Source organism: Trematomus bernacchii, unplaced genomic scaffold (genome assembly GCF_902827165.1).
Source record: "Trematomus bernacchii unplaced genomic scaffold, fTreBer1.1, whole genome shotgun sequence".
In the NCBI taxonomy this organism is placed as follows: domain Eukaryota; kingdom Metazoa; phylum Chordata; class Actinopteri; order Perciformes; family Nototheniidae; genus Trematomus; species Trematomus bernacchii.
This window is the reverse complement of record NW_022987720.1, coordinates 17,032,732-17,058,695: the sequence shown is the minus strand read 5'-3', so window position 1 is coordinate 17,058,695 and position 25,964 is coordinate 17,032,732. Positions and strand designations below refer to the sequence as shown.

The following is a 25,964-nucleotide window of genomic DNA, read 5'->3' as shown; positions in this document are numbered from 1 at the left end:
CAAGTATGTAAAAAAAGGTGACAAAAACATTTATCGCTGGGCATTTGTTGAAATGCAACCAAAAGTTACATTTTGTACGCTTTAGGAAATTCCTTAAGAAAACTGTACATTTTATTTTAATAAAACAATGATCTAAATATTTTGATTATTCCTGTATAATTGAGAATTGAAATTCAAGATTTGGTGAGTTTTATATCAAATAAAATACAATTATAAGTTCAGTAACCTAACAGAAAATAAACTGAACATGTATTTAGTTATGACAGTAACAATAAGCTGTGCATAATTAGTACCAATTGTACCTAAACAAAACCAAATGCATGTATTCTGCTAACTTATGCAATGTAATGGATGTAAAACCACAGCCGGTCAAAATCAGATCAACAGTACCAGAAGTTCCAGCTCCAGTCCATCCTGTGTCATCTTTAAGCAGTAAGGATGGGATTGCAGATACAGGCATGGTGATGTTCACAATCTACAAACAAAGACACGTTAGATTTTTTACACTTGCGCTAAACAACTAATGCCGTGTTAATGTTTTCCTATTTTACATTTTTAACTGTAAAAGTTAACTGAAGTATGGTGTCATCCAAATGTTGGGAACTAGGCTGAGGTTATGGTGCATCTCCATGTCCTGTCACATAAACAGAAAAATAATGAGAGCTGGAGGGTGCATGAGATACAGAAGGCAAAAAGAAGCATAACAAAAAGCTGTAATATACCTGATGCTATATTTAGGAATTAAGACATGTTTTAAAAAAGGAGACAATTATTCGGGAAATATAAAAAAATAAAACATTGCCTCAGCCAAAAGCTGAATTGTATATTTGAGTATTTATTGTCGACTGAAAGTTAGGGTACAATTGTTGTACTACCATTATTAGCGATAATGGTTGCTAGGCACAGGTTGGCACTACTTAAACTGCCCGGACAAGAAAAGTTCCCCTCTTGAAAATATTGATAAATGAGAAAAAAAGAGATAGATTTTAGTTTATTTTTTATTTTCTATAAAAGAGATGAGTTTATTCAATGATCATAACAGACTGAATCAGAGACCTCGATATACCACTCACATACCAAAAAAAAAAAGAGAAAAAAGAAATCGAGGAAAATGTTTGAACAAAACCTCCAAAACAGAACAAATGTAACACAAAATAAAATACCTGAATAAAGCAAACTCTGGGCTGAGCTGCGGGTCAGCACATTCTGTGAAGAACTCATGGCACATTATGTCCAACAGTTATTGTGAAAAGAAAAAAAGGCTAAAAAAAAAGGAATGAAGTTTTTTTTTTTACCCTTTCAAAACCAGGCTAATAATTAAAATTCTATATTCATATATGGTAGACTTCATAGAAATTAAAAGGTGACTTAAGAATAGAAACAAGTTCTCCTGAAGTTTATCTGTTTATTCTCCTCATCAATAGAATGCTTATCTACATCGGGGAACATGCCTCTTGCAGCACACACTTTTAAAAAATTGAACAAAAACAAAACACAGTCACACAGCCGTCCAAATTTACACAGTCACACTCACAGACCAGACTCAAACGCTAGTGTGGCAACGCTGAAACATATCTATCTAAAATCCGCTGATTGAACAAATGAGAAAGTAGTTGTCAGATGTGTACACTCATAGAAGTCCAGCTAAAACTAGATTTAAAACCCGAATATTGACAACGGGTAAAATATAAAACGCTGTCTTTTCCTTATTTATTTTTTTTCCTTTTTTTGTTTTTGTTTTTGTACACAAACTCTTTCAAAAAAATCTCCCTCCCATCTCAAATATTACACCGCCCAATCCTGCCCCGCCCCCTTTCTAAACCCCTCGAAGTGTAATATAAGCCAACGAGAATTGCAATACAATACAGGCACTGGAGAAAAACACCATAAGAGACAAGTGAAGAGGACGAGATGCATTCAGATTTTTAACCCATCCCTGGTCTAAACAATGTCTCCGATAACAGAATTATAACTCACATCCACTATTATTGAACAAGAACAAAGATATAAATCAAAACTGTTTTTAAAGTTTTTTCAAATTTCTGTTTGTCTTTTCTTTTCGTACTGTTGACAGTGTGCCCTCAGTGAATTAGAAGAGGTTTGATGCAAAAAATAACTGGGGGCTCCTTCCAGTCATTTTTTTACTAAACCAGATTCAAGTAACAGCTACAGAGGGGTGTGTGTGTCTTATTCCCGATGGTCCCCTTCCTGCTGCCGGCACTTTGATCCTAACCCTTAGCTAAGATCAGAGACGCCAACAGAGAGAACAGCAAGGGACTACTCATCTCATTTCTTGACTGATCCAGTAGTGTGACTGTTGCAAACACGCCAATGACATCAACATTTCCAACATTATGTCTTCAAATGTAATACAAAGGATGTTGCTAAACTTTTAGTGAAATCATATTCCAACTAAAGCACAGAAACGTCCGGCCCTTTCCCCTTTACTGCTAACAAGTGTAGCTTTAAATGAAAAATACAAGGCAGGATGAAAACTGATGCCGTCTTTGATAAATACTTGCAGGAACTATGATAATGCATATATTCAGGTTTTTTTGTCTCTAGCTACCTACCGTGTTTTAGGACAAGTAATTTAGCATAAAAGATAATGGGTAGTTTGGCATAGACAGAGGTGTAGGAGTGTGAAGGTATGACGATTCAAAGACCCAAAGAAGAAAAAGAAAATAAACAGTTATTGTAGTATAAGAAAATACTTCTTTACAGTAGATACTAGATGATGAAAAAAGGTCTGCACTGCTTCTCCTCCTGGTTGTAAATGTTATTGTTTTGTCAACGTGTGCAGTACATAATGGTCTGTTTAGGAAAGAGGTGTAAGGCAAACTGTACCTTCTCTGCTGAGAAATATACACGATATACAATATGGAAGTTGCCCCGACGACCATTTCATTTGTTCACTTACAACAATCAAAACAAAACAGAACATAAAACACCAGTCTTCTTCACCACCTCAGACATCTGGCAGTTTCAAAAACACGTCTGCACAGTCTGTCAGTACATTATCAGAGCATTTCATAATTATTAGGGTGTCTCTTCTCCTGCGATTTATTGCGCCCACGCACGCTGTAAGTGAAAAAAGGCAAACTGTGCCAACAGGAGTCCTCTTCCTCCTGTTACATCAGGCAGGCAATGCCAAATTCCCAGGATGTGACATCCAATAGGATCCCCCATGTGTTGTGTGTCCGCTCCACAAGGGCAGAGCGAGCTGGGCGCCCTCAGCCTCAGTCCTCGCTCCGAGGGTCGTCACGGCTACAGACAGTCCGTGGCCCTCTGGGGTGCGTGGTCGCCAAGCGTCTCTCCGTCGAGGAAGTTTACATAATGCAAGTTTTTTGTTTTGTTTTGTTTTTTTGCAGTTACGTTTCGGTCGCTAATCTCCTCAGAACAGGTTCTCCTCAAAGATAGCCATTAAGTCACTTTGGAAATTCATGTCAATTGTTGCTGCCATCTGAAAGGAGAGAAGAACAATTAGCATTTCCTCTACATTCACTACTTCTGGGAAATCACTCCTACAGCTCCACATGAAAACACAATCACTTATTACTGGTTTTAGTCCAAATGTAGCTCTTAATCTATTAGGGATGGGAATGATTCAACTCATATTCAAAATGATTCAACTCATATTCAAAATGATTCAGGTATTCGAATACGAGTGATGAATATTTGTATTGTATTTTTTTTTTTTTTTTTTTATGGGAGGGGTGCCTAAGTTGATTACATATTATCAAATAGATTAATTAAATGTGTACGATAGTGCCATTTAAAATATCTTAAGAAAAAAAACAAGTGTAACGTCCTACACAACAAACATGGCGTCAAAACGGAGTAATGTGTGGAAATATTTCGACCAGGTTAGTAAACTTTTGTTGTCGTTGCAATGTATAGGATATGTAAATTCGGTTAACTGTTTTTTTCAGGGGTTGAATATTAGAATATAAATTTGGTTTCAAATTCCCATCCCTATAATCTATATCTATATCTTTTAGACTACGTTACAGTTATCATTTGACTATTTCCGTAAACACAATTATCTCACCGCTTCTCGCCTCCTCCTCTCCTGCTCTCGGCGGCGAGCGAGCTCCCTCTGTTGGTCGAGTGGGTTCTGTGCAGCGGGCTGAGGCGGGGTGGGGGGGGCAGGAGGCTGCTGGATGGCAGCAGGCGGGGGCTCCTGCTGTTGCTGCGGCTGCGGTTGTTGTTGTTGTTGTTGCTGCTGCTGCTGCTGCTGCTGCTGCGAGGGAGCTTGAATGTGTTGCTGCTCCTGACGCCGGCGCGGCTCCTCGTGCACCCGTCTGGTCGGCTCCATGATGTCCTCTTCATCCCGCCCTCTGGAAAACATTCAGGAAAATCATTTACACCAGGTGGAATCTAATGCTTCTCACATTGCTGTAAGGGGTTCACTTTTGGTTTTGTTTTAGAAAATGGCTGTGCTTATTATAAAACAAGATCACCTAAAGCCTTACAACTCAAAACATGTTGAATACAGAGATGTCTTGGCTTAAGCAAACAGTTCTAAACTGACATAAGAAGCAAAGACTGGTGAGCAAAGCTTTCTCTGGAAATCAGTCTCACTATTCTTTACTACACGGCATCCCTAAAACCTATCAAATGGGCTGCAACATGTCCACTAGAGGGCATCTGTTCATCATACAGGGATTCTGGCATCATTCATCATTAGACTGTCTACCTAAATACATTTGCAACAAAAGTGCAATGATAACACCTGTATGCTGTTGAAAGTGTTACATCAACACTACGGTTTGAAACTGTATAACGCAAAGGGTCTTTGAAGCTTTGCTCAATCTGTAATTAGATGGACTCAACACAACAAAGTGTATCAGCCTCACAAACTTATTTTTCGAATGACTTCTATGCTTTGTTGAAGTAAAAATACAACTATTTACAGTCAGCATGTCCTCCGCTGCTATAGTCTTTCAATGTTTACTTTGAGGTAACCATTGCAGCCCTCTGTTTTTTCTTGCGACAACCTTACCGTAGTTTGTCCTGCTCTCTGCGTTGTCTGTCCTTCTCCACCTGCTCGGCCTGGGCCTTCAGAGCCTTCTCCCTCTCCTCCTTCTCCCGGGCCGCTCGACGGAACTGCTCAAAACTGTCACTCGATGACTTCACTGCAGACATGGGTGTGGATGTGGACTTTTGGGCAAGGCTGGCCCATGAGCCCATGTTCTTCAATTTGACATCCTGAGACACACAAACACAGACAGACAGTCAGAAAAGTTCCATTAATATCGGTAATGTTCAAAAACCTTTCAAGATGCAGTACCATCAAGTTCATACGTTAAGAACTGGGAGATGTGTATAAGATACTTTTTTAAAGTGACTAATTACACCCACCTGTACCTTTTTGGGGGCAATAGGTGTCTTGGAGTCCTGCTTGAACTTGTCCTTGTCTTGCAGAGAGGGAGGCGGTCCACTGGACTCAGAGGAGCGGATCACAGGTCGCGAGCTGTCCATGGACTTCACATCTGCGCAACACAGGATCACACACATTAATATTCTCAGTGTTTTGTGGAGATTCTACTATTCTCCGTCTCTGTGCATTTTAACTGGAGATACAGCGATTGATAGGCCACCGGTGGAAATAAGATGATTGTAATCTGATAGGCCCGTACTGGTGTTGGACATAGGGTGTAGATTGTAAAGCCCACTGAGTCAAATCTGCAATTTGTGATCAGGCTCCATGAATACGTTTGATTAACTAATAATAAGCCTACATGCACAGTATAGAATATTTTCTCTAATTTGTAGGAACATACAATTACATTTTCCATTGAAAAACAAAGTTAAAGAAATCTTTGTGTTTGCTGTTCTAACTGTTCTTAGAAATTCAGAATTGGCAGGTCAGAGTATCGGTGCCTTTCTAACATAGCAAAATAAAGCTCCAGTAAAAACAACAAGTCCTGTTACTCACTCTGTGGGCCGTGGCTTGTTTGAGAAGGCTTGTTATCAGGATGTTTGTGATGGTCGGGTCTCATGGCCGGGTTGAATGGTTCTCCTCTCATCACTGGTGATGGAGGAAGTTTCTCCTCCTTCACAACACTATGGTTCCCCTGGCCCCTCTGCTGCAGGACAAACACATGGAGTCAGAGTCAGACATGTGGACACAGGACAGTTGACCTGCTATAACGGTTTCTAAAAAGCATTGCTCACCTTTTTGGACTGCATGTTTTGAGGTGGGGACTGATGGGACACAGGTGGAAACTGGGGAAGTTGTGGGGAATGCATCATGAGAGGCGATGGGTTGTCCCTTATGTGACCTGTCAACAGAAAGGAGAGGCATTATAATAAACATCAGCCAACACCAATCTTTGCTTCCCGACTCCCTCTTATATTACATTTTAGTCTCATCTTCTTCCACTCACCTGCGTTGTAAGGGTCAGCCTTGGGCGGGCGAGGGGAGGGCTGCTGCTGCTGCTGCTGCTGGATGATCTGCTGTGCTTTGTTGGGGGGCATGGATACCTTGTGTTGTGACCCCTGGGACTGACCAGCGAGTCCAGGACCCTGCGGGTAGTTAAGTTGTTGCTGCTGTGGCTGCTGCTGTGGCTGCTGCTGCTGCTGCTGCTGCATGTGGCGGGCCGGGTGGAGGGGCATTTGTGGGGGCGGGGCCCTGATGTGAAGGGGCGGGCTGCGTCTGGGACTGAATGGTGAGCTGTGGGGGAGGCAGGGTGGTCTGGGAGGGGAGCTGAGACTGTCCCTGCACAGACTGCAGGAGAGAGATCTGTCCTGGTTGTTGTTGTTGTTGCTGCTGCTGCTGCTGCTGCTGCTGCTGCTGCTGTTGTTGTTGTTGTTGTTGCTGTTGTTGTTGTTGTTGTTGTTGCTGTTGTTGCTGTTGTTGTTGCTGCTGCTGCTGCTGCTGCTGCTGCTGACGAACCTGCGCCTGAAGTGACTGCATGGACTGCTGGGGCTGCTGGGGCTGCTGGGGCTGCTGGGGCTGCTGGGGCTGCCGGGATTGCTGGAACTGCTGCAGGTATAATTGTACTTGGTTCAGAGGGGTGGTGGACTCTGGCTCATCATCGTCCTCCAGCAGCATCTGGGGAGGCTGGGAGGAGAGCAAGCCCTGGGGGGTGAGTGTTGGGGGGGACATGGGCCGCTGGTGCAGAGGCTGAGCAGGGTGGAGGATCTGGGGGGGAAGCTGGTGCTGTGGTGGTGGAGCTGCTGCCTGGGGGGGGGGCTGCTGCTGCTGCTGCTGCTGCTGCTGCTGCTGCTGCAGGGGGGGCTGCTGCTGGGGGGGTGCTGCTTGCTGCTGAGGGGCTTTTGGATGAAGAGGCGCCGCCTTGTGACTGGGTCGGGAAGGCTGCTGAGGCATGGAGATGTGCAAGGCTAAGGGTGCACAGAGTCAGGAAAGAAACAGAAATATAAGAAATACACATTTGTTGTAACAAAAATATCTTTCCAATAGGGATGTTCATCTTTTACATGTTAACATACAACAAATAAGTTTCATTTGCAAAATGTGAACACCTTTTTACAGTTATTTAGTGGGAATTAAAAAAATAAAGAAGACATTTATAAAGGTGCTTTCCACTGTGATGGGACATGAGACACTGATTATAACCCACTGGTGTATAGCAGATACTACAGCAGGAGAAACCTCGGCTTCATTCAATCTTTTCTGAACAGCTGAAAGTGGTGAGTGAAAATCTAAAACTAAAAAGTAATAGATCACAGCAGTCCTATTAAATGTTTAATGACGTATGAAAAAGTTTATCCAGGAATATGGATGGATTTTTGTTTTTTGTCAGGATGTTGATTATTTTAAACTGTAGGTCATAGAAAGAGAATGAAAACCAAAGTTCACTGAATAAAAACAAAACAACATTTGAGTGGCATTAAATAATTAGAATAAAGAAAAAAATGGATTGGCGTACATTTGGCCTTACCCGGAGACGTAAGGACGGGATGCTGGTTGAGGAAGGGGTGGGTTTCAGGGGACACTGGCCCAGCAGAATGAGCGTTGAGATGTGGAGCTGCGGGTGAGGATTGGGAGTTGCCTTGGTGATGGGACAGATGCATGAGGGGCTGGCCGAAAGGCGGCAGGGACTCGAAGCTAGTTTCCAGTAGCTGGGAAGACTCCAGAGCAGCTACGGGGGGGGCGGTGAAGCCTGCAGGAGACGGCTGATGCTGCTGCTTCATCTGGATGCTAGCCTGAAGGCCTGCTATATGGGAATGAAGCCCAGCCTGAGCGGGGCCACTCTGAATGTGTAAATGAGGATGAGGCTTCTTCCCCTCCTTCGCAGAGTGGCCCTTTTTCTTCTGATGCTTTATTATTCCTGAAAATATGAAAAGAAAGATGAAGCACTTTGGCATTTTTCTTTTTTTTTTTTATGTGGCCATTTTAACTGTCAATTTAAGTCACCTGTCGCTTCAGCCTCGCTGTCTGTGCTGGAGCCGCTGCTCTCTGAGGAGGAACCAGTCTTTTTGGAGGTAGCCATGGACTCCACAGGCTTCTCAGCTGCAAAGTAACAACTATTTGTTCATACATTTCCAATAAAGCATCAAACAGTAAGTAAACTAAACAATTAGACAGCTGTTTAAACTCGGGACCAGCTCCCCTTGGTGGTTTCTTAGAGAGTGCTTACCTGGAAACTTCTTCTTCTTGCGGAGGCAGGAAGACACGTATCTCTCCAGCTCGCGCAGAGTGGAAGGCTTTAGCGTCTCAAAGTCAATCTCGATCTCATCAGGGTTAGAGTTTTTGAGTGAAGGCTCTCTGGACTGGATGATATGCACCACACGGCCCAGCTTGTCCCCAGGAAGCTTGTTGATGTCCAAGCTGAGCTGCCTTTTCTCCTCGTACGTCATAGGCTTGCCTTTTTCCCCTGAGGACGAAGACCCAGCAGCTCCCAGATCCTCTTCCAGGCTGGGAACTGGCAGCAGGTTGGTGGGATGATTGAGTTTCATCGCTTCCTTTTTACTAGAAGAATAACAACATTTTAAAACGTAGGGATTTATAACAATGACAAGCCTATGTTTACACGATAGCTTTCATAATAAAGTTCAAATGCATTAAAACTAACAATGGATACATATAGACTTCTACAGGGGATGAAGACATTATAAAATCCCCTACCAATCATTAAACATGATAAGAATCTAAAATAAAATCTCTCAACAACCATTAAACTGTGTGAACCTGAGGAAGGGGAAATCAGAATTGGTGAAAGATGACACTGAATTGTGCAATGCCAAGCTGATGGCTATACAAACATTTACTTTCAAGGAGTTTAAAAGGGTGTAAAACCTACCTAGATTTCTTCCTTGGTGCACTGTCCTTGTTGCTATGGTCTCTGCTCTTGTTCTTCTTAGAGAGCTGCGGGACAGGTGTTGCATCCTGGATCTCATCCACATGGCCAGACATACCTCCCTTTTTCTTATGCTTTTCTTTCTTCTTCTCCTTCTCCTTCTCCTTTTCCTTTTCCTTCTTCTCCTTCTCTTTTTCTTTTCTCTTTGGTTTGCTGGCTTGTGGTTGGGACAAGGCAGCCAACTGCTCGTGGACAGCCTTCAACTGTATAAAGAGAAAAGACCAGCTGTCAACAAAAGGGCAACAAGGACCAGACAACACATGTTCCACCACCGTAAATGTATTCCGGTCACTGACCTGATCCTGGAGCTCTGCTAACCTCTGGACTCTCTCCTCTTCAGAGTCGTCTGTGGAAGACTCGGACTCGGAGGACGAGTCACTGGAGCTGTCTGAGGACGAGGCCACGTGGGCCAGAGGAGGCTGGGGCTTAACTGGTGCAGGGTGGTGAAGTACAGGAGGTGGGGGGGTAACCAGAGGCTTGGTCTCAAGTTCATCTGGCATCTTGGCAAAGCGCATCTCAAAGACATCCTATGAAATGAGAAGAAACAAACAAGTCAGAAACACAAAGTGAATGTTTGTAGAAAGAGACCGAAACACTCCACAATAATAAACATTAAAACATGAATGAAAGTTGTGAGATGGACTGTGCATGTCATAAAACTTCGATAGCATCCTGGCACAAGTGTTTATGTTCTACTTTAAATTCTTATATTATTTTCTTTCTTACACATTTCAAGCAAACGTTGTATATACAAATGATCCTAAATAGATTTTCCTGCAAAGGTTACCAGTGACAGCTTTAAGCTCACTTTTCTATTAGTTAAAACATTGGACAATCTAGCTTACAAAACATGTATTACAAACATTATGGTATTGACTTTTTACTATAACGTGTAATTGTCCATTTATTGAATTATGCTTGCCCTTTTTTACGACAGGAACCTTGTTTGCATGTCAGCCTATATATTCACCTGCAGTTTGCGGGCCATGGCTACCACCTCATGGTCTGGAGGATTATATTTGTAGCAGTTGGAAAACATTAATCGTACGTCAGCAGCAAACTCCTGGGGTTCTCGGTATTGCCTGTTCTCCAGCTTCAACTGTTAAGAACATTCAAATGAGTTACTTGCCAATGCCCGAAATGACTCTTTGTCAATATCTTATGAAACTATAATGAATAATGCAGTCTAATCTCACCTTGATGCTGCTGAGGTCCATAGGATACTTGATGATGTCATGATAATCGTGTAGTCCCAGCGCAGCCACATCCACAGGTTTGTAGAAGGGCCAGGCATAAGCAGCGTGCTTCTTGGACAGCATGTCCCTGACCACACTTGCACAGTATCCTAGCTGATCCTGTGGTTTGGGGCTGTGACCGCCACTTGGTCCACTCAGTCCCATCACCATGCCGATGTGATGCTGGGAGTCAGGAGCCTCCTTCTTCAACAGTTTAGGAGGCCGCGCACTCTCTCGCCTGGGTAGGGTCTTCCCAGATTTGGACTCTGCTGGTGAAGACTCACTCAGTTGGTCATTTGCTGTGGGAGTGGTGGTGTCAGCTTTCCTCTTCTGGCTCTTTCGTATCTAGATAGAAGTGAATACAAGGAGAGCAGAGAGATGGTGAAAAAGGGCCAGGAAATCAGTAGTTAAAATAAGTTGGCAATAACTGAATTGCCTTAGACACATTTTAAACTGCCCTCTCCTCCAGCATTTCAAAGCAGTATTCTAGTTGGCACCTCAAAGAACTTCCATCTACACCTTTTAGCAGAGGTGGGAAGTAATGGAGTACACATACTTCGTTACTGTACTTAAGTACATTTTTCTGTTATCAGTACTTTGCTCCACTACTTATGTTTCTGACAACTTTTTACTTCTTACATTTTTAACACAAATACCTGTACTTTCTACTTCTTACATTTTTAACACAAATACCTGTACTTTCTACTTCTTACATTTTTAACACAAATGCCTGTACTTTCTACTTCTTACATTTTCCAAACAGACTCGTTACTTTAGTTTGAATGTGTGTTTGGTGGCGTGATCATTATTATTTAGAGTCATTGCGTGCCTATTGATTTGAACACGATCCGTGTATCCATCATTTCCTGGTCTTCTCTAAAGAGGGACCAATGAGAACGTTGTCATTTTGCCATTGTTCAGCATCGAAACATTCATTAGCTAACAATGACATTATTGTTCTATCAATATAAAGGGAGGTCAGTTACTCTTTAAAACAGATGGTAGTTATGGGTACTTTTTACTTGGAAGCCCATACTTCTTTAATTTTACTTGAGTAAAGAAGTTTAGTCAGTACTTCTACTTTTACCAGAGTATTTTTAAACATGAGTATCTGTACTTCTACTTGAGTAAAGGATGTGTGTACTTTTGCCATCTCTGCTTTTTAGAACATCACACTCACTTTGGTCATGGTAATGGGGTTCTGCAGCATGGGTGCAACGTTCTGGATGGATGCTGGGGGGAGCGCGGTCTGAGCAGGGGGAGGCACAGAAGTCATGATGGGAACTTGAGGAGCGCAGTCTGAGTGGCTCATCGAGTAGGGGGCCCCGAGCTGTGGCGCATGGCTGGGTAACGTGGGGGGCATGTGGGACGGCAGGGCCTGCATCAAAGGCTGGGGAGGTAGTGAAGGCGGGCCCTGCACCGGTCCCCTGATCTGTGGTGCTGCCGAGAGGTTCGACACACCACGTGTTAGAGGGATCGTGGACGAAGAATCAATGATGCCCCCTGGTTTCAAGTTCAGACCTTGATGAGAAAACAAGACATTAGGTTAAATATACCATCTCCAGCTTCAAGAACACCGTTAGCAAAAGATGAAGCAGAAAATCTCATACCTCCTTCTCTTCGGCCCCTGCCACGTCCCTTCCCTGTCATGACAACAATCTCAGTTTCTTCCTGAGGCATTTCTGTGACCCTTTGGAGGAAAGCCTTCTCCAGAGACTCAGCCATTAAGACTATGTCATCTCCGGGCTGCAGGGGGAGACAAACACAGTTAGCAAAAGTGGAGGCATTTTAAAATATTTTGGATTTTATGTTAACAAGAGCTCCAGTGTACAAATATGTCACCTTGTTGTATATGTAGCAGTTGGTAAACATCGTGTTGAAGTCTTGGATACATTCTTGGGCATTCCAGTAGTAACTGTTCTCAAGCCTTCTCTTGATTGTTCCCATGTCCATAGGAATTTTGATTATTGTGTAGTAGTCCTGAAAAAAGGTTGCATAAAAGTGAGTGAGTGAGAACGCAATTGAGACACAACACAACAAATAGTAGCCCAAATCTGAGAAGATCCGATCCCTTGTCTTGTTCACACTTTTATAAATAATAATGATCTGAGTCAAATATGTGCAAGAAAAAACAATTTGATTCAAACAACTTTTGCTTGCAGTCTGAGTGCGCCTTAGTAATGCCCTGATGAAAGTTTAAGGTAGGTTGCGTCGTACAAACAGAGGCGAAGTACTCACAGGCAGGTTAAGTTTGATCGCATCCACTGGTATAAGAAAGGGCCAGGCAAACTGGTGTTTCCACAGGCCCTTCACCACCACCTTGAGCAAGTACTGCAGCTGATTGGTCTGGCGCTTTTGCCTGTTGGGATTGATGTACTCTGGGGGTGGGGGGTTGCCACCTTGCTGGGCCTGCCCCTGGCCGCTGCTGCTACTGCTGTTGCTGCCCGACATCTGCGCTGCATCCAGGCCGTCTCCCATTCTGACAGGGTGGGGCGCGGGCTCAGTCCCCCAAGCAGGAGCTGGAGCTGCAGGGGCAGGGGTAGTGGTGTTGGCAGGACACCAGCTCAGTCTTGGCCCCGGCACAGACTCCACTGACAGAGCACCGCTGATCCCATTGCACTCCTCACTGGACTCTCTGGGGAGAGAAAAAAAGCAAACGGTCATTAGCATATTTAAAAACATTACATTTAATTGTTCAGTCTAGCTTCTTTCATGTACAACCAAGTGAAACAATATAGATTAAAATGAATGGTTCATTGTGTCTTGCCACTCTCCATAATGGACGGTTTTTCACCGCGCCTTTTGATTGTGGCTGTTTGGAGCAGCTACAGACAATTCGACTGATGGGATCAAACAGCATACCACAAAGTCATTTTTTTTGTTGAGTTTTTGTTTTACCCCTCGTTATGAGTGTGATATTACTCTCTGGGATGTCCTGATGCAGATAATAATGAACCTGGCAGAGCTCTCAACTCTCTCTTTTCTGGGAGAAAATCAGGACCCCACACACACACAGTAAGGCCAGAGACTCAGGGAAGGGCGGGCCCCCTGCCCTGTGAGAAACGTTTCTTAAATACCCTAACTCCCTCTCAGACATGGCTGTGACTTCTTTAGTTCAGCTCAAACCAAGATGATGGAAAGAGAGCCTAAAATAATCCACTGTTAAAGATTACAAATATTTTTTTAATGTTTAATGCGAGTAATTGTGACCAACTTTACCATTATAACAATATTTGCCAAGAAACCCTGCTGAACATTTATATAATAGATTAATTATTTTGTTGAGTAACAGCCTATATGTTTTAAAGAGTGAGGTTCTTATCCACAACAAGTCATAAAACATCTTGTTTTGCCCATTTAAGAGTTAAAAACCCAATTCTATTCAGTTCACAAAAATGATAAAAGTTGATATCATCCTACTGCTGATAGTGATACATCAAATGTAAATGCAGTGTATTCAGGAGAGCAAAGAGTTTAAGGTTAGGCTCTAGCAGTGTGTGTTTTGAGTAGATATTTGATTAACTACTCTGTCTCAGTTCCCGGGAGTGCTTAGGGATGTGGGCGGACAGAGGGTGCAGGGTGAGAGCAAATGAGTCATCTGGCAGCTGGGGGGGGGGGGACACACACACACACACTGTGTGATCTGCTACACAGCTCTCAGTCATAAACTATGGCCCCTTACAGCCAGTCATGGACATCACATTCAAGATACACACAAGGCTCTAAAGACAACAAGGTTGATATGAGGTATTCTTGTCTAAAGATAGACTCAGTAAAAAAGCACTGATCATAAAGGTTGTGTATTCTGGCCTGTATTAGAAACAAGTTAGTCTCACAGTCTGGAACACTGAAGTCCACCCCCACAACTTCAAGATAAATACACACCACAGTATATATCTGTGACTAATCTCATTCTTGATGAGTCACTTCATGAGAACAGGGAAGCAGTTTGTACACCACATGATCGCTGCCTTGGCTGCCCCGAGGCCTTTAAACACAGTGGAGAATCTGACTGACCAATATGGTAACAGTACCAGATCATCACAGATGGTACTTTTGAAGCCGAAAGCAAAAATATTTGACAAATAAGACCGCAAATAAATAAGCACAGAACTTGTCGAAGCCCTAGGCATGAATGTGAACAATTTAAATATGGAAAACATTGCTTTTGTCAACTGGCTTCAACGAATGATACCATTTAAACGAGTCGCCTCAGTATATTGACTTCAAGATGAACCTGTCATTCCTGTCTGTTATGGAGGAGTACTTTCACAGGTATCACAGGCTGTCTGTAGAAGACAGGTATTTGAACAACATGACAGTACGTATAGCTGCCTTGTTTTAGAGATTGCACTGGACAGCTTCCGATACAATCCTATTTGCTGGATATATTTCCACTTTTGTTTCCACTAGCATTTACCATCAAGACTATGACAGTTGATTACTATTTGTCAACAAAAACAATACTCAAAATGCTTACTGCAATACTTCAGTGATTAAAGAGAACAAATGGCTTTACTAAAGTATGTCCTGAAAAGGGATCACATTCCAACGCTTCTTATTTGATTTTGAGACAATTAAAATGTTATTTCCAATTATAATTTAGTCTTTTGAGTTATTGAAAAAAATCAAACCCTTTTTATAATTGAACACCCATCATTTGTGGTTTATTTTTGTACCCCACCCTAAATAAAGGGACATTTGTAGGTACATTTGAATGCAATTATATACAAACGTAAATACTACCTGCGAATCCCTTTTTTATTGGGAATAATTTAGTACATTTAATGAAAGATTACTTTGTACTGGTGTTATAATATTTTGATCTTCCATATGGGCTAGTTATATATCAAGAACTATTCTTGATATAATATAATGCAGTATATTCCAACATCAACACAATAGCCTATACATTTATGGGTCAAAAGTGATATGAAGTTTATTGCAGATGTATTGTACTGTATTGAATAACAGCATATTAGTTTGTATTTTTCTAGTTTTTAATAGTACCACCATGTGAGTGCGTCTGTTGCCGTTATAAATACCTATGTTTACAAAGAGCCTTTTGTTCAAATTAAAATGTGAATGACTCAGGTTTCAGGTCAGGATTAAAATCATACACAAATTACTTGTTCTGCCCAAACACTGCTGCATGTAAAAAAACAAAACAGAAACCTTCCAGATGCAATCGCCCTATCAAGGCTGTAATTGTGTACAAAATGTGGAAGGATGCTGACTTATTGGCACAATGAATGGAAGATGTTCAGGGAAATGTTTTGAGCAAATGCATCAAAGTCGACTGAGGACACAGAAGAAGCAGCTGCTCGGAATGATCGCAGCCTTTACCAGAAACACACTGCCAGGTACAGTACAGACAGCTAGGAGAACAACACAGACACAAGTACGTCATGAACAGCTCCCGAGCAACCACTACAGGACATCTTCCACAAGGACAAGGTAAAAGTTAGCCACAACATAAGCCTGTTCCGGCTGGCCTTCAGTGCTGCATGGAGCGAATTATCATCACACAAATACCGCCAGATGGTCTTTAACAGCTCATTAACATCAGCAACAGGCACACTCGCAGCGATAGTCATTGACATAGCAGAACTGCAATAACAATAAGTGTAAACACACTTCAGGGAACACAGAGATAGATTCAATAAATGAGGGAGGATGAACAATATGTGAACTAAGGGCATCTGTACTTCAGGTATATCTAAAGAGGAAACGCTGCTAAATGACTCGCTGGCTTTCTAATTCGTCAAGACTTCCCTGCAGTCTAACTTGCGGTCCTACGGATGGTACTACTAATAGCTTGGCCTGTTGGTGCCTTGTACTTCTAAATATTCGTGAACAATATTGAGATGCAAGACAATCTGACATTGCCCGTCATGAAAAGTGAGACAGGTTTTAATTATAAGGTTATACACTTTGGTTTCCATGCAACATGTACATGTCATTGATAGCATGTGGAACTACCATAATGAATTCTTAATGATGGCCAGTATGGCACTTGAACTAAGGTCAGCAAAGGTTGTTTGACTCAGTACAACAGATACTGTATAGGATATCAAGCCTTGGGTGACCAAGAAACTTATATCCAAGCTTTGTTAAGCAACTACAATGAAATTAAAATGTGTATTACTTGGGGTGCGTTCGGACAGAAATGGTGACACAGATGTAGCATGTGAATTTCAAAACAAAAATGTATCTTAGAGATTATATATTTGGAGGTTTTCACTTGAAATGGATGATATTGGATTGGTGATCATTTAAGGTATTTGTTGATCCAAGTTGATGTTACATCCCTAGATGATGTATGTGACATAAACCTGTCACCGATAGGTAATCAGCCTTCATGTAGCCCAGCAGTGCAGCTGGACCAAGTGCTGTACTTCTTATAGACATAACATTACGTTTTGAGAGATACCCTTGAAAGGAATTACTTTAGTTCTCTTCTGCCCTTATACTAAGCCTTATCAATTATTATCTCATTTCTACTGAAAACACAAGTATTGTTGTTATACCTCACTGATACAAAGAACAGGTGATCTCTGCAGGTTAAGGGGCAACAGGCAGTTGACCTCTTACCATTGCAATATTTCCATGTGACTACATAACTGTATATTGCAATATTTCCATGTGACTACATAACTGTATATTGCAATATTTCCATGTGACTACATAACTGTACGTTGCAATATTTTGCTAGTGATTGAAAAACATTTAATCAACACAAAAGGTATTATTGTCTGTCCCACTTAGTGGTGGTGGAAACAAGATGCTTTGCCTCAATTCCAGAAGTGCAAACAAAGCGTGGTCTGTGTAATATATTCTAGTTTCCATTACATTACAACCATGTATGCATGACAACCTTTCAAATGTCTTAATAACTCAGTTTGTGTTAAATGTCTCTCATCACCATAGGACTTTGCTTTAGGTTTGACGTGTTGAAGACAAAGTCTGTGCCTCAGAGGTGCCGACGTTATTATGTCTAAGGAGTTGGATTGTGTTCATACTTTCTTTAATATTGTCTGATTTAGTTTGACATGGAGGTGTATTATATGTGTTCTTGCACTCTACATCTTTAAGTGCATGACACACTTGGAGCTATGGCAGTGGAGTCAAAACAGGTTGGATTGTCAACATTCAAGAAGTATTCGTCTCTCTCAAGCTAAACAATAACTTGCACATTTTAAGCTTAAAACACTCTGAAAATATATTTACGGTTTGTTGATATATTGGGATATTTGTATTTATTTTAACTTCAAGTAATATGTGATGTTGACGGTGTTTATGATGAATTAATACAAACAAACTCTCAATGACCTGCGGTCCTTGGCATGTGAGACTAATGGCGCATTTCCATTGCAGCGCGTAGCTCGCTTTAAGCGTGCCGTGTCGTGCCGTCCCCTTTTTTGGTTGTGCTTCCACTAGGCCTCGTTCCGGCGCGGCACGGCGCGGGGCCACTTTTTCCCCTCTTTTCTGGCCCTAGAAAATTGTGGTTCTATCGGGGCCAACAAACAGGGCTGAGTATGCTAAACTAGAGAGAGGAGCGCTGGCAAGAGGGCTAGAACTACAACAAGATGGACATATTTGACCGTGATTTAATTGTAATACACGTTTCAAAATGATGCCGAAGTAACAACATACTGATACCGGTTAGGAAAAACCATGAATTAATGCTTTGTCAAGTCTGCAGACAGACGGCAGGCGAAAAACCTTTTAAAATTCGTGTTTTTCTAGATGGAGATTGGCTAAGCTAACGCAGTATATGCCCCGACCGTCCACACTCACAACAACGGCCTATACAGACATAAATACAGCAGCGACTGTATTCACCATGACACAGGCAGTCTGTGGTGTGTACTTGTTTAACTTTTGTCGAGTTTCTGAACATATATAAGGAGCTGTGAGCTCTGAGTGCTCACAGCTAACGGCTGTGTTGTGTTTCTGGATTTCTCATTGAAGATGACGTCACGGCTCCGCCTACACTGCGTTACTATAGTAACTACCCCAGTTCCTAAACTGTAATGGAAGCGCAGCATGAAGTGAGTCGGCCCTGTTAAGGCCCAACGCGGCCAAGCCGTACCGAGCCGTACCGAGTGTGGCCGAGGCCGACCGTGTAGTGGAAATGCGCCATAATAGTGTCTGCGGCAGCCCCAAACAGAGGTCAACCAGGAGGTCCACTTCCTGTTGCTGCATGTCTCACAACCCTCTCAGCTCAGGACTACAAGTTGACCTTTGACCTGGACATACATCACTGCAGAACGCTCTGGAATGTTTCCTGGGGAGGAAGTAGCTCTAGTTACGGGGGTGGGGGATGCACATCTCACACCAGGAAATCTGGTCATATGTGCCGCCTCATAGTGACTGTCCTACTTGGAAAGAGGAGAGGAACATAATAGCAAGATGCTTGCGAGTAAACTATAAATCATTCATAAAAGGAGTGGGGGGTGATTTCAGGCGAAAATATAAGCCTGCAGATTACACTTGAGACCCTCTCTAAGTGTCAGCATGATGGCCTGTGTTTTGCCTGAAAGCAAAGGAATACATTATTAATGGGACCACAGTGACAAGGCCAAGAGCACCACTCCCTGCTTATAACCAGCCTTTCCACTCTTTCATAAAACCATCTACAACCATTCTCCAGAGAAGCTACACTCCGTCTGTCATTCCACACCAATGTAGTGATTCCATTGATGCTTAGTCTGTGGCATTATTTGTAAACATAATGGACACTTTCTTCTTAAATACACCAATAAGGTGAATGGAGGTAGAGATATTTATACCTCATTGAAGAATAAAGCCCAATAGCAAAGATCTAATAAGGGTAAATAAAAAATGCAGGCCTACACCGATATTATGCAAAGTACGTACAATATTTGTCCTGAATCCCCGGGGGTGTTTTCAGCACCTAGAGTGTAAACAGGTGGGACAGGAACCTATGATGAAGGCACAAATTATTAATATGAAAGAAACGCTGAGGTAAAAAAGATGCCGTTATGTAATCAAAAATCCTGGGCAATGGTCCCCCACACACCCTGAACTACATCCCAAAGACATCTGAAGGTAGACTGTCGACCTATTGTGTCAGGGCATTTTGTTCTCTAATAAAACTGGTTTGCTGGAAATACCAAGGTCACTCTTGATAATAATAAGAACGTCACTGTAGGGCTCAGTTATGCCAAACAAACTATTATAAACCAAAGACATTTCACATTAAGTATGTCACAAGTTGAACTACTCTTCCTTGTATCATGTGTGGTTGGTCTGTTGCTACCTTATTTTAATATCTCTGGAACCTGGCTTTAAGACAAATAAATCTGACCCATGTTTCTATGGTAACACTCCACACTTTGGCAACTGTATTTTTATCCTCGATGGTTCGAAGTCATACTTTTGGTTGCTTACCAAATCACTAGTAATCATCCATGGCCTGTGGGACTGGAGTGGGTTTATAAACAAACCCCAGTTAAAGCACGCTTTGTTTACATTTCTCTTACGGGTATGAGTCAAAAATAGCAAAATCTAACAAAAACCATTGGTTCCAATCATACATAACACGTTCGTAAACTTAAATGAGTTCTCCTTCCTGTATTGATTAAGAGAAGAACTTGCTCTATGAGTCAGTGAATGACCAAAAGTGACTCAAATACACTAGCCATGAGTCATACACGGGAAAAGGCAAGACTCATGGCAGCCGTGCCAGGTTAAACTTCCAGCTGGTTAGGATGAGCAGGACAAACCCTGCCAGGAATCAGGAGACATGTCTACAACTGCCACACACACAACCCCCCTTCTTCCTCAATACCCCCCCTTCCCCCACACACCCCTCTCTCACCAGGAAGTAGGTTAGAAAATTCTGGCTGAAATCTGGTTAACAATACTTATATCAAGACAACAAATCTAAACTGGCTTGTTGTGATGGATATGTACAACTAGAAATAGTGCTAACCACATGATAGTCCCAATAACTATTACCCAAGGCTTTCTTTACTTTAACCTTGTCGTTTCTTAAACAATCATTTCAGTTGATAATCATTTGTCTATGTGGGATTTTTAAGACATCAGGGATTGTTGAATGTCTAAAAAAATGTGTAGGAGAGTCTACCTCAACGAATAACATTACCTTTTCACAGAGACTGAATGTGCAATTTTTTCCAGAAGGGCGTCCAGTTTTTGAAAATCCAGCAAATCATTTGACTTGGCATGCATCTTGTAATCCATTTATGAAGTCCACTAAAAAGAAACAGAAACCAAAAACCGAGAAAGGGCAAGAAGAATTACATAGAAGTTTGTTTCTCTTTTCTCAGAAGCCAAAACACAGGAGGGATTTATTCTTCAGGCTCCAGTATGAATCCTAAAATCCGACAGAAGACGATGAATAATCCTTAGTATAGTCCAAGCGGAGTTTGAGGGTGGCCGTTCCACAATAAAGGCCCCAGCCTGAAAACAGGGGTCCAGGCGGGGAGGAAGGCTGTGGAAGCCTACAGCCGGCAGGCTGTGTTAGCTGTGTGAACCGGTCCTCTCTCCACCCCATCCCCCTCTCAGCAGTACAACGGCCCAGTTGCCACAGGCTCTTCGCTCCATTGTGTGTCCTCTCCAGGGCCTCCCCAACTTAAATGGACACAAGCGTAAAGCAAGGAGGGGAACGGGAGAGAGGGGAGAGAGGGCTCCGATAAGATTCAGGAGCACTTCTTTCCTCTAGCTCACTCTCTCGCCCTCCCTAGCACAGCCAGACCAGCATGCAGTTACTCAACAGTAAAAATGGCTCTGCTGCTTCCTCATTCAGTGGAGCCTCAGCCCACACACCCCTCCCTCCCTCCCTCCCTCTCTCTCCTACGCTGTTGCTCACTCCACCCCTCCCCTCTTTCCCATCAATAGCTTGAGGTCCTTCCTCACTCCTCTCTCTTGCTCACATTCTTACCTTTAACACCCCACCCCCTTCCTTTCTTATCCTTAGTCCATTTCATCATGCCCCACCCCCACTCACTCACTTCCGTCATAGCGGTCTTGTGTATGCCTCCCCCCACCAATTTAAGGGCTCCCTTATCTGCTTACCATCCACCACTCGTATACCACTCACAGTCACATCGTGGCTGGACTACATCAATACAAAAAAGGCTACATAACTGTTGTTCCGGGGGGGAAACTGCTAAGGAGCAAAGCTTTCATATTGGACCACATGAATAATCATTTTTCTAAAAATTGGGGGAAAAATTACAAGTGGGGTTGATGACTTGGACACTTAAATTACAATTAAAGGTGGGGTATGTCATTTTGGAGAAACCAGCTTGAGTGCGCTAGAATTTGAAAGTACACAACAGGAAAAAATCTGCCTCTTCCTTCAGACTTCCTTACAGAGCCCCTCCTCCAACACCCACGAACGCGCACATGGCCAATGAGGGCACGAGATAAGATTGTGCACAGATGGAAGGCTGACGGGCAGGTAGGCCATCCAGTTATTTTAGCCGGGCCGGCTAAAATGATTGGTCGTGGTTTTTACAGTGCTACGGCTTCCACAGATGACATTTTTTTTATGTATTTATTGTCAAAGCATTTAATATATTCATTGCTATCGGGATGTTAAGAGCATTCCATGGAATATAACAAAAAGTGTTTCTGAAATAAATTACATACCCCACCTTTAAGCAACTCATATCCAGAAAGACATATAGACATATTAAACATAGTAATATAAGCTAATTACTATGTGCACTATGCCACCAATATCTAGGATGAAAGCAGAGCCAAGACATTGTACAGTTTAAGAATTCAGTGTGATTAATCTAAATTCACGCCATAACATAGGGGAGCGTAACGATCAAGCTATTGAATGAAAAATGCAAACAAGTTTCTGGATTCTAAAACGGTGGGACCACCGAGCGTGTCTTCCTGTGGCACAGCAGCCTCCACTAAAGATGTTACTGACAGCATGTTGACCACACTTAACGAAGAGAAGTACTACGGGAATATTTGTTTATGTCAAATCGTCTCAAGAAATGTTAGAATATTCATAATTCACTAAACCATCAAATATATTCTTTGTAGGACAGGTAAATACCAAGAAACCTTTTTGTACCATAATAACATACAATACAACAGAAGTAAGTGATAGTAAATGCTGCCTTTCAATACATGGCTGATGGGGAGTATATGTAAGCCTAAGTGCCAGGAAGGAGTCAAAAGTCAAGAAGCAAGATATTTCGAGAGACAGATGTGACCTACAGACACACCAATGACTCTGCACCAATCATCCAACCCGCATGACATTGCTGCATTTTGACCCTTCTAAAGTAACAACACATTTAAATTGCCTGCCGAAGACTCAGTAAGAGACAACTTTAACCAATCTTAGGGTGAGTGAGAGGCAACAGTTTGATGATGAGCATATTCTTGACATTGAATTTAAGCAACTCCATAAACCATGAAATATGTCATTGAGTATCCAAAAAAGTAGTATATCAAAACAACCACCCAACCATTATACAAACACAACCAGAGGTAGTTTGACCGCTGACCTCTCAATCAATCTGAAGTCTCATGTGCATGCAAACAAGCACACTGTTTTATAATTAGTCCTATGTCAAAAGCCAAAGACATCAAGCAATGGGTGAGATATCCAGATCACTGTATACTCAGGTATACTTGGTACTCGGTTTTACCAATTTAAAAGGTCCCATGTCATGCTTTTCCGGTTATTACCCGTCCCCTTGTGTGTTATGAAGGTTTTTCTGCATGTAAACGGTCTGCAGAGTCACAAACCCTCAAAGTACACCCTGTAGCGAGTAAAACCCTAACACAGAAAAGACCTGTCTATGCTGCCCCAGAATGCCTTGTTGGAGATTTCTCTTTTTCCATTTTTTTCTTCCTGGGTACAGTGATGTAACCATACCCAAATGGACCCATTGGTCCAATCCGTGGAGCTCCTCACACACACACACTCAGCGGCGAAACTGTGGCGAGCTTACACTGTAGGTGCATGGCGTTTGGGGATGCGGGTGCTAGTGGAGCCTCGCAGATGGGGGTGCTGCAGCCCCCTCAGCACCCCCCCCCCCCCTTCACGCTGTCTCGCAGACCCCACGCAGCAAGCATAAAATGAACCCAGCTCACACTGTCCGCTCCTCGCAGTAGCGAGCCGCGCAACGTCCCGCCAACACGGCACCCAGACCCCACGCAGCATTCTCATCTGTTTGTCATTGCTGGTGTTGCATTTTCTGGTTGCTAACGCCATTGTAACACATAATCACTGATGTTCCGCTGTAACGGTGGTGGACTCATCAGAACAGAGTGGGCGAGCTGACCAATCAGAGCACAGTAGGCTCACAGGGAGGGGATGGGGCAGGAGCTCCAACAAGCCGTGTAGGACAGAGAGTGAATACACATACTATACAGAGATGCTGTATGAGAAACCAATGTGAGTTTGGAACATTGCACAATGTAAATCTATTCTAGTAGACCTCAACAATGGAATTATGATCAGTAGAAATGGCCATGACATGGGACCTTTAAAGAATCTGATCTGTGCTGCAGCCAGACAGACAGTATCCTCACAGACGCACTTTGCTGTCCACGTGCCATATGCACCATTCCCAAAGACAATACAGCAGCTGCCAGAGTGACAAAGCTCCAACCTACAGTAATTCAGGAGGCCAAACCGATGGCCCTGTCACTGGAAGAGTGGGGGGGGGGGGGATCGTATTCAGACACAGGGAAGGAGGGAGCGAGGGATGATGGCGAGAGCAAACGGGTAGAGCGAGGGAGAGGGTTGCATTCAGATTGGGGGTTGGGTCAGATGGAGAGGCAGCAGTGCACACAGAGATGAGACTCTGCAAGAAAGTCTTGGACGCTTCCATTAATCATCAGACCACCAGAGAAACTGAACTCTACAGGGAACTGGAGTTGAGAAAACAGGGAACAGGCAATTTGCCAGCTTGACATGGTGCACTTGTATATATTCAGTTATTCGTTGTAACAAACTGTAGAAAGAAGAAGGGTGGTGAAAGAGATACTAAGTCATACAAATAACCAAAGCCTTCTAGTATTATGAGAATTAACTGAATCTAACCAAGAATGCTTCTGTAGTTATAAAATGTTGTTTTGTTTTTTAAAACCCAGAAAATCTAATTTAACAACTTGGAAATCTCTGTACATGTATTACAAACTTGTGTATTTAGACGCATGCTACAATCAGTCTTATTACTACATCCATGATGAGGAAATATATGAAGGCAGTTAAAACTCAAACATTTTTACAAGTAAATTACAGTTCAGTACTAATTACTCTGATACCAGTTGTACCATATCTTGTTTAGCTCTTTAGGGAGCCGTCTAGAGTTTGAAAACCAGTATATTTTTATTATATATTTTTTACCAGCCGCCGAGACGAGATGGGCCATCTCTGAAACACCGGGCCACATGACTTCTCGCTGAACATGGTCAATAACGACCAACTCCCCTTCTCCCCCTCAAACAAACTTGTGTTGCGAGCAACCACTACCTATTTCACTTTGATTGACAATTAACTTCCAACATTACGGAAGGGCAATATTTAACTGATTCACTGGAGTACACATTTAATTATCTTCACAATTATTAACCAATGCACTTCTAGAAGAGATATTCAAGTTCCTTAATTGTGTATTAAGTCCTTAATCTGGCTACATGTAAAAGGAGGCACTCGATGTGATGGACATAAAAGGGTCATATCACCAAAATCTAGTACTTCCTTCAGTTTTTTTTAGCTTTTATAATGAGTTTCAGCTCAAACGTAACTGTTTTTGCATTAGCATATTTATTAGCAAAAGGCTCTGGAAACCAACGTTTCAATTAGTACTGTACATTTACTGCTCAGCACCAAAGAGCACAAAGACACATTAAGCGAACAGTTGTCCATAGTGGAGCATTAGGCAAGTAAAATGTGTTCGGAAAAATCTAAATTAGATCTAAAAGGAGAGTGAATATTTAGACTTAGATTTACCAGTTGGACATTTAGGACCTGTTCCAGACTTAAGGGACTTCCAAGTATTATTCAGTTCAGTTATTTAGTTAATGTCTAACACCCTGGCACAGTGGCAGTTAAGATGCAGTCATGTCTTGACCTTATATAACAGCAACTAAGAGTATATGGCATTTGAGTGCAAATGTAACTTTTTTGTCCACCAGCAAAAAAACACTACATGTTTGTTGGCGACAACTACTGAGAATTTTGAAATAATCACTTTTCATAAAATAGCATTTTGCTTCTGCATTAGGTACCTACCTCTTGGTATAAAGGAACATTGTTGTAATAGGTCTGAGTAATATCTCCAGACCCCACTATAAATAAAGCTCAGACTATACAATGATGATAGGATTTTTGAAAATTACTTTAATGGGTGACAGAAAACAGCCA

The 25,964-nt window shown here is 42.4% G+C and overlaps 1 protein-coding gene across 1 annotated transcript; it reads right to left on the bottom strand.

The window, feature by feature from the left end:
- Positions 1 to 980: 980 nt before the first annotated feature.
- brd4 (bromodomain containing 4) lies at positions 981 to 21,346 on the bottom strand. The gene is given in 20 exon segments (XM_034143915.1): positions 981 to 3,463; positions 4,052 to 4,340; positions 5,006 to 5,211; positions 5,365 to 5,495; positions 5,942 to 6,092; positions 6,181 to 6,287; positions 6,393 to 6,637; positions 6,639 to 7,350; positions 7,911 to 8,300; positions 8,387 to 8,482; positions 8,610 to 8,941; positions 9,273 to 9,532; positions 9,626 to 9,856; positions 10,300 to 10,428; positions 10,526 to 10,909; positions 11,745 to 12,085; positions 12,175 to 12,310; positions 12,407 to 12,544; positions 12,803 to 13,199; positions 20,700 to 21,346. Coding segments are annotated over 20 exon segments (4,842 nt in total). The 5' UTR covers positions 20,798 to 21,346; the 3' UTR covers positions 981 to 3,394.
- Between the last annotated feature and the right edge of the window lie 4,618 nt (positions 21,347 to 25,964).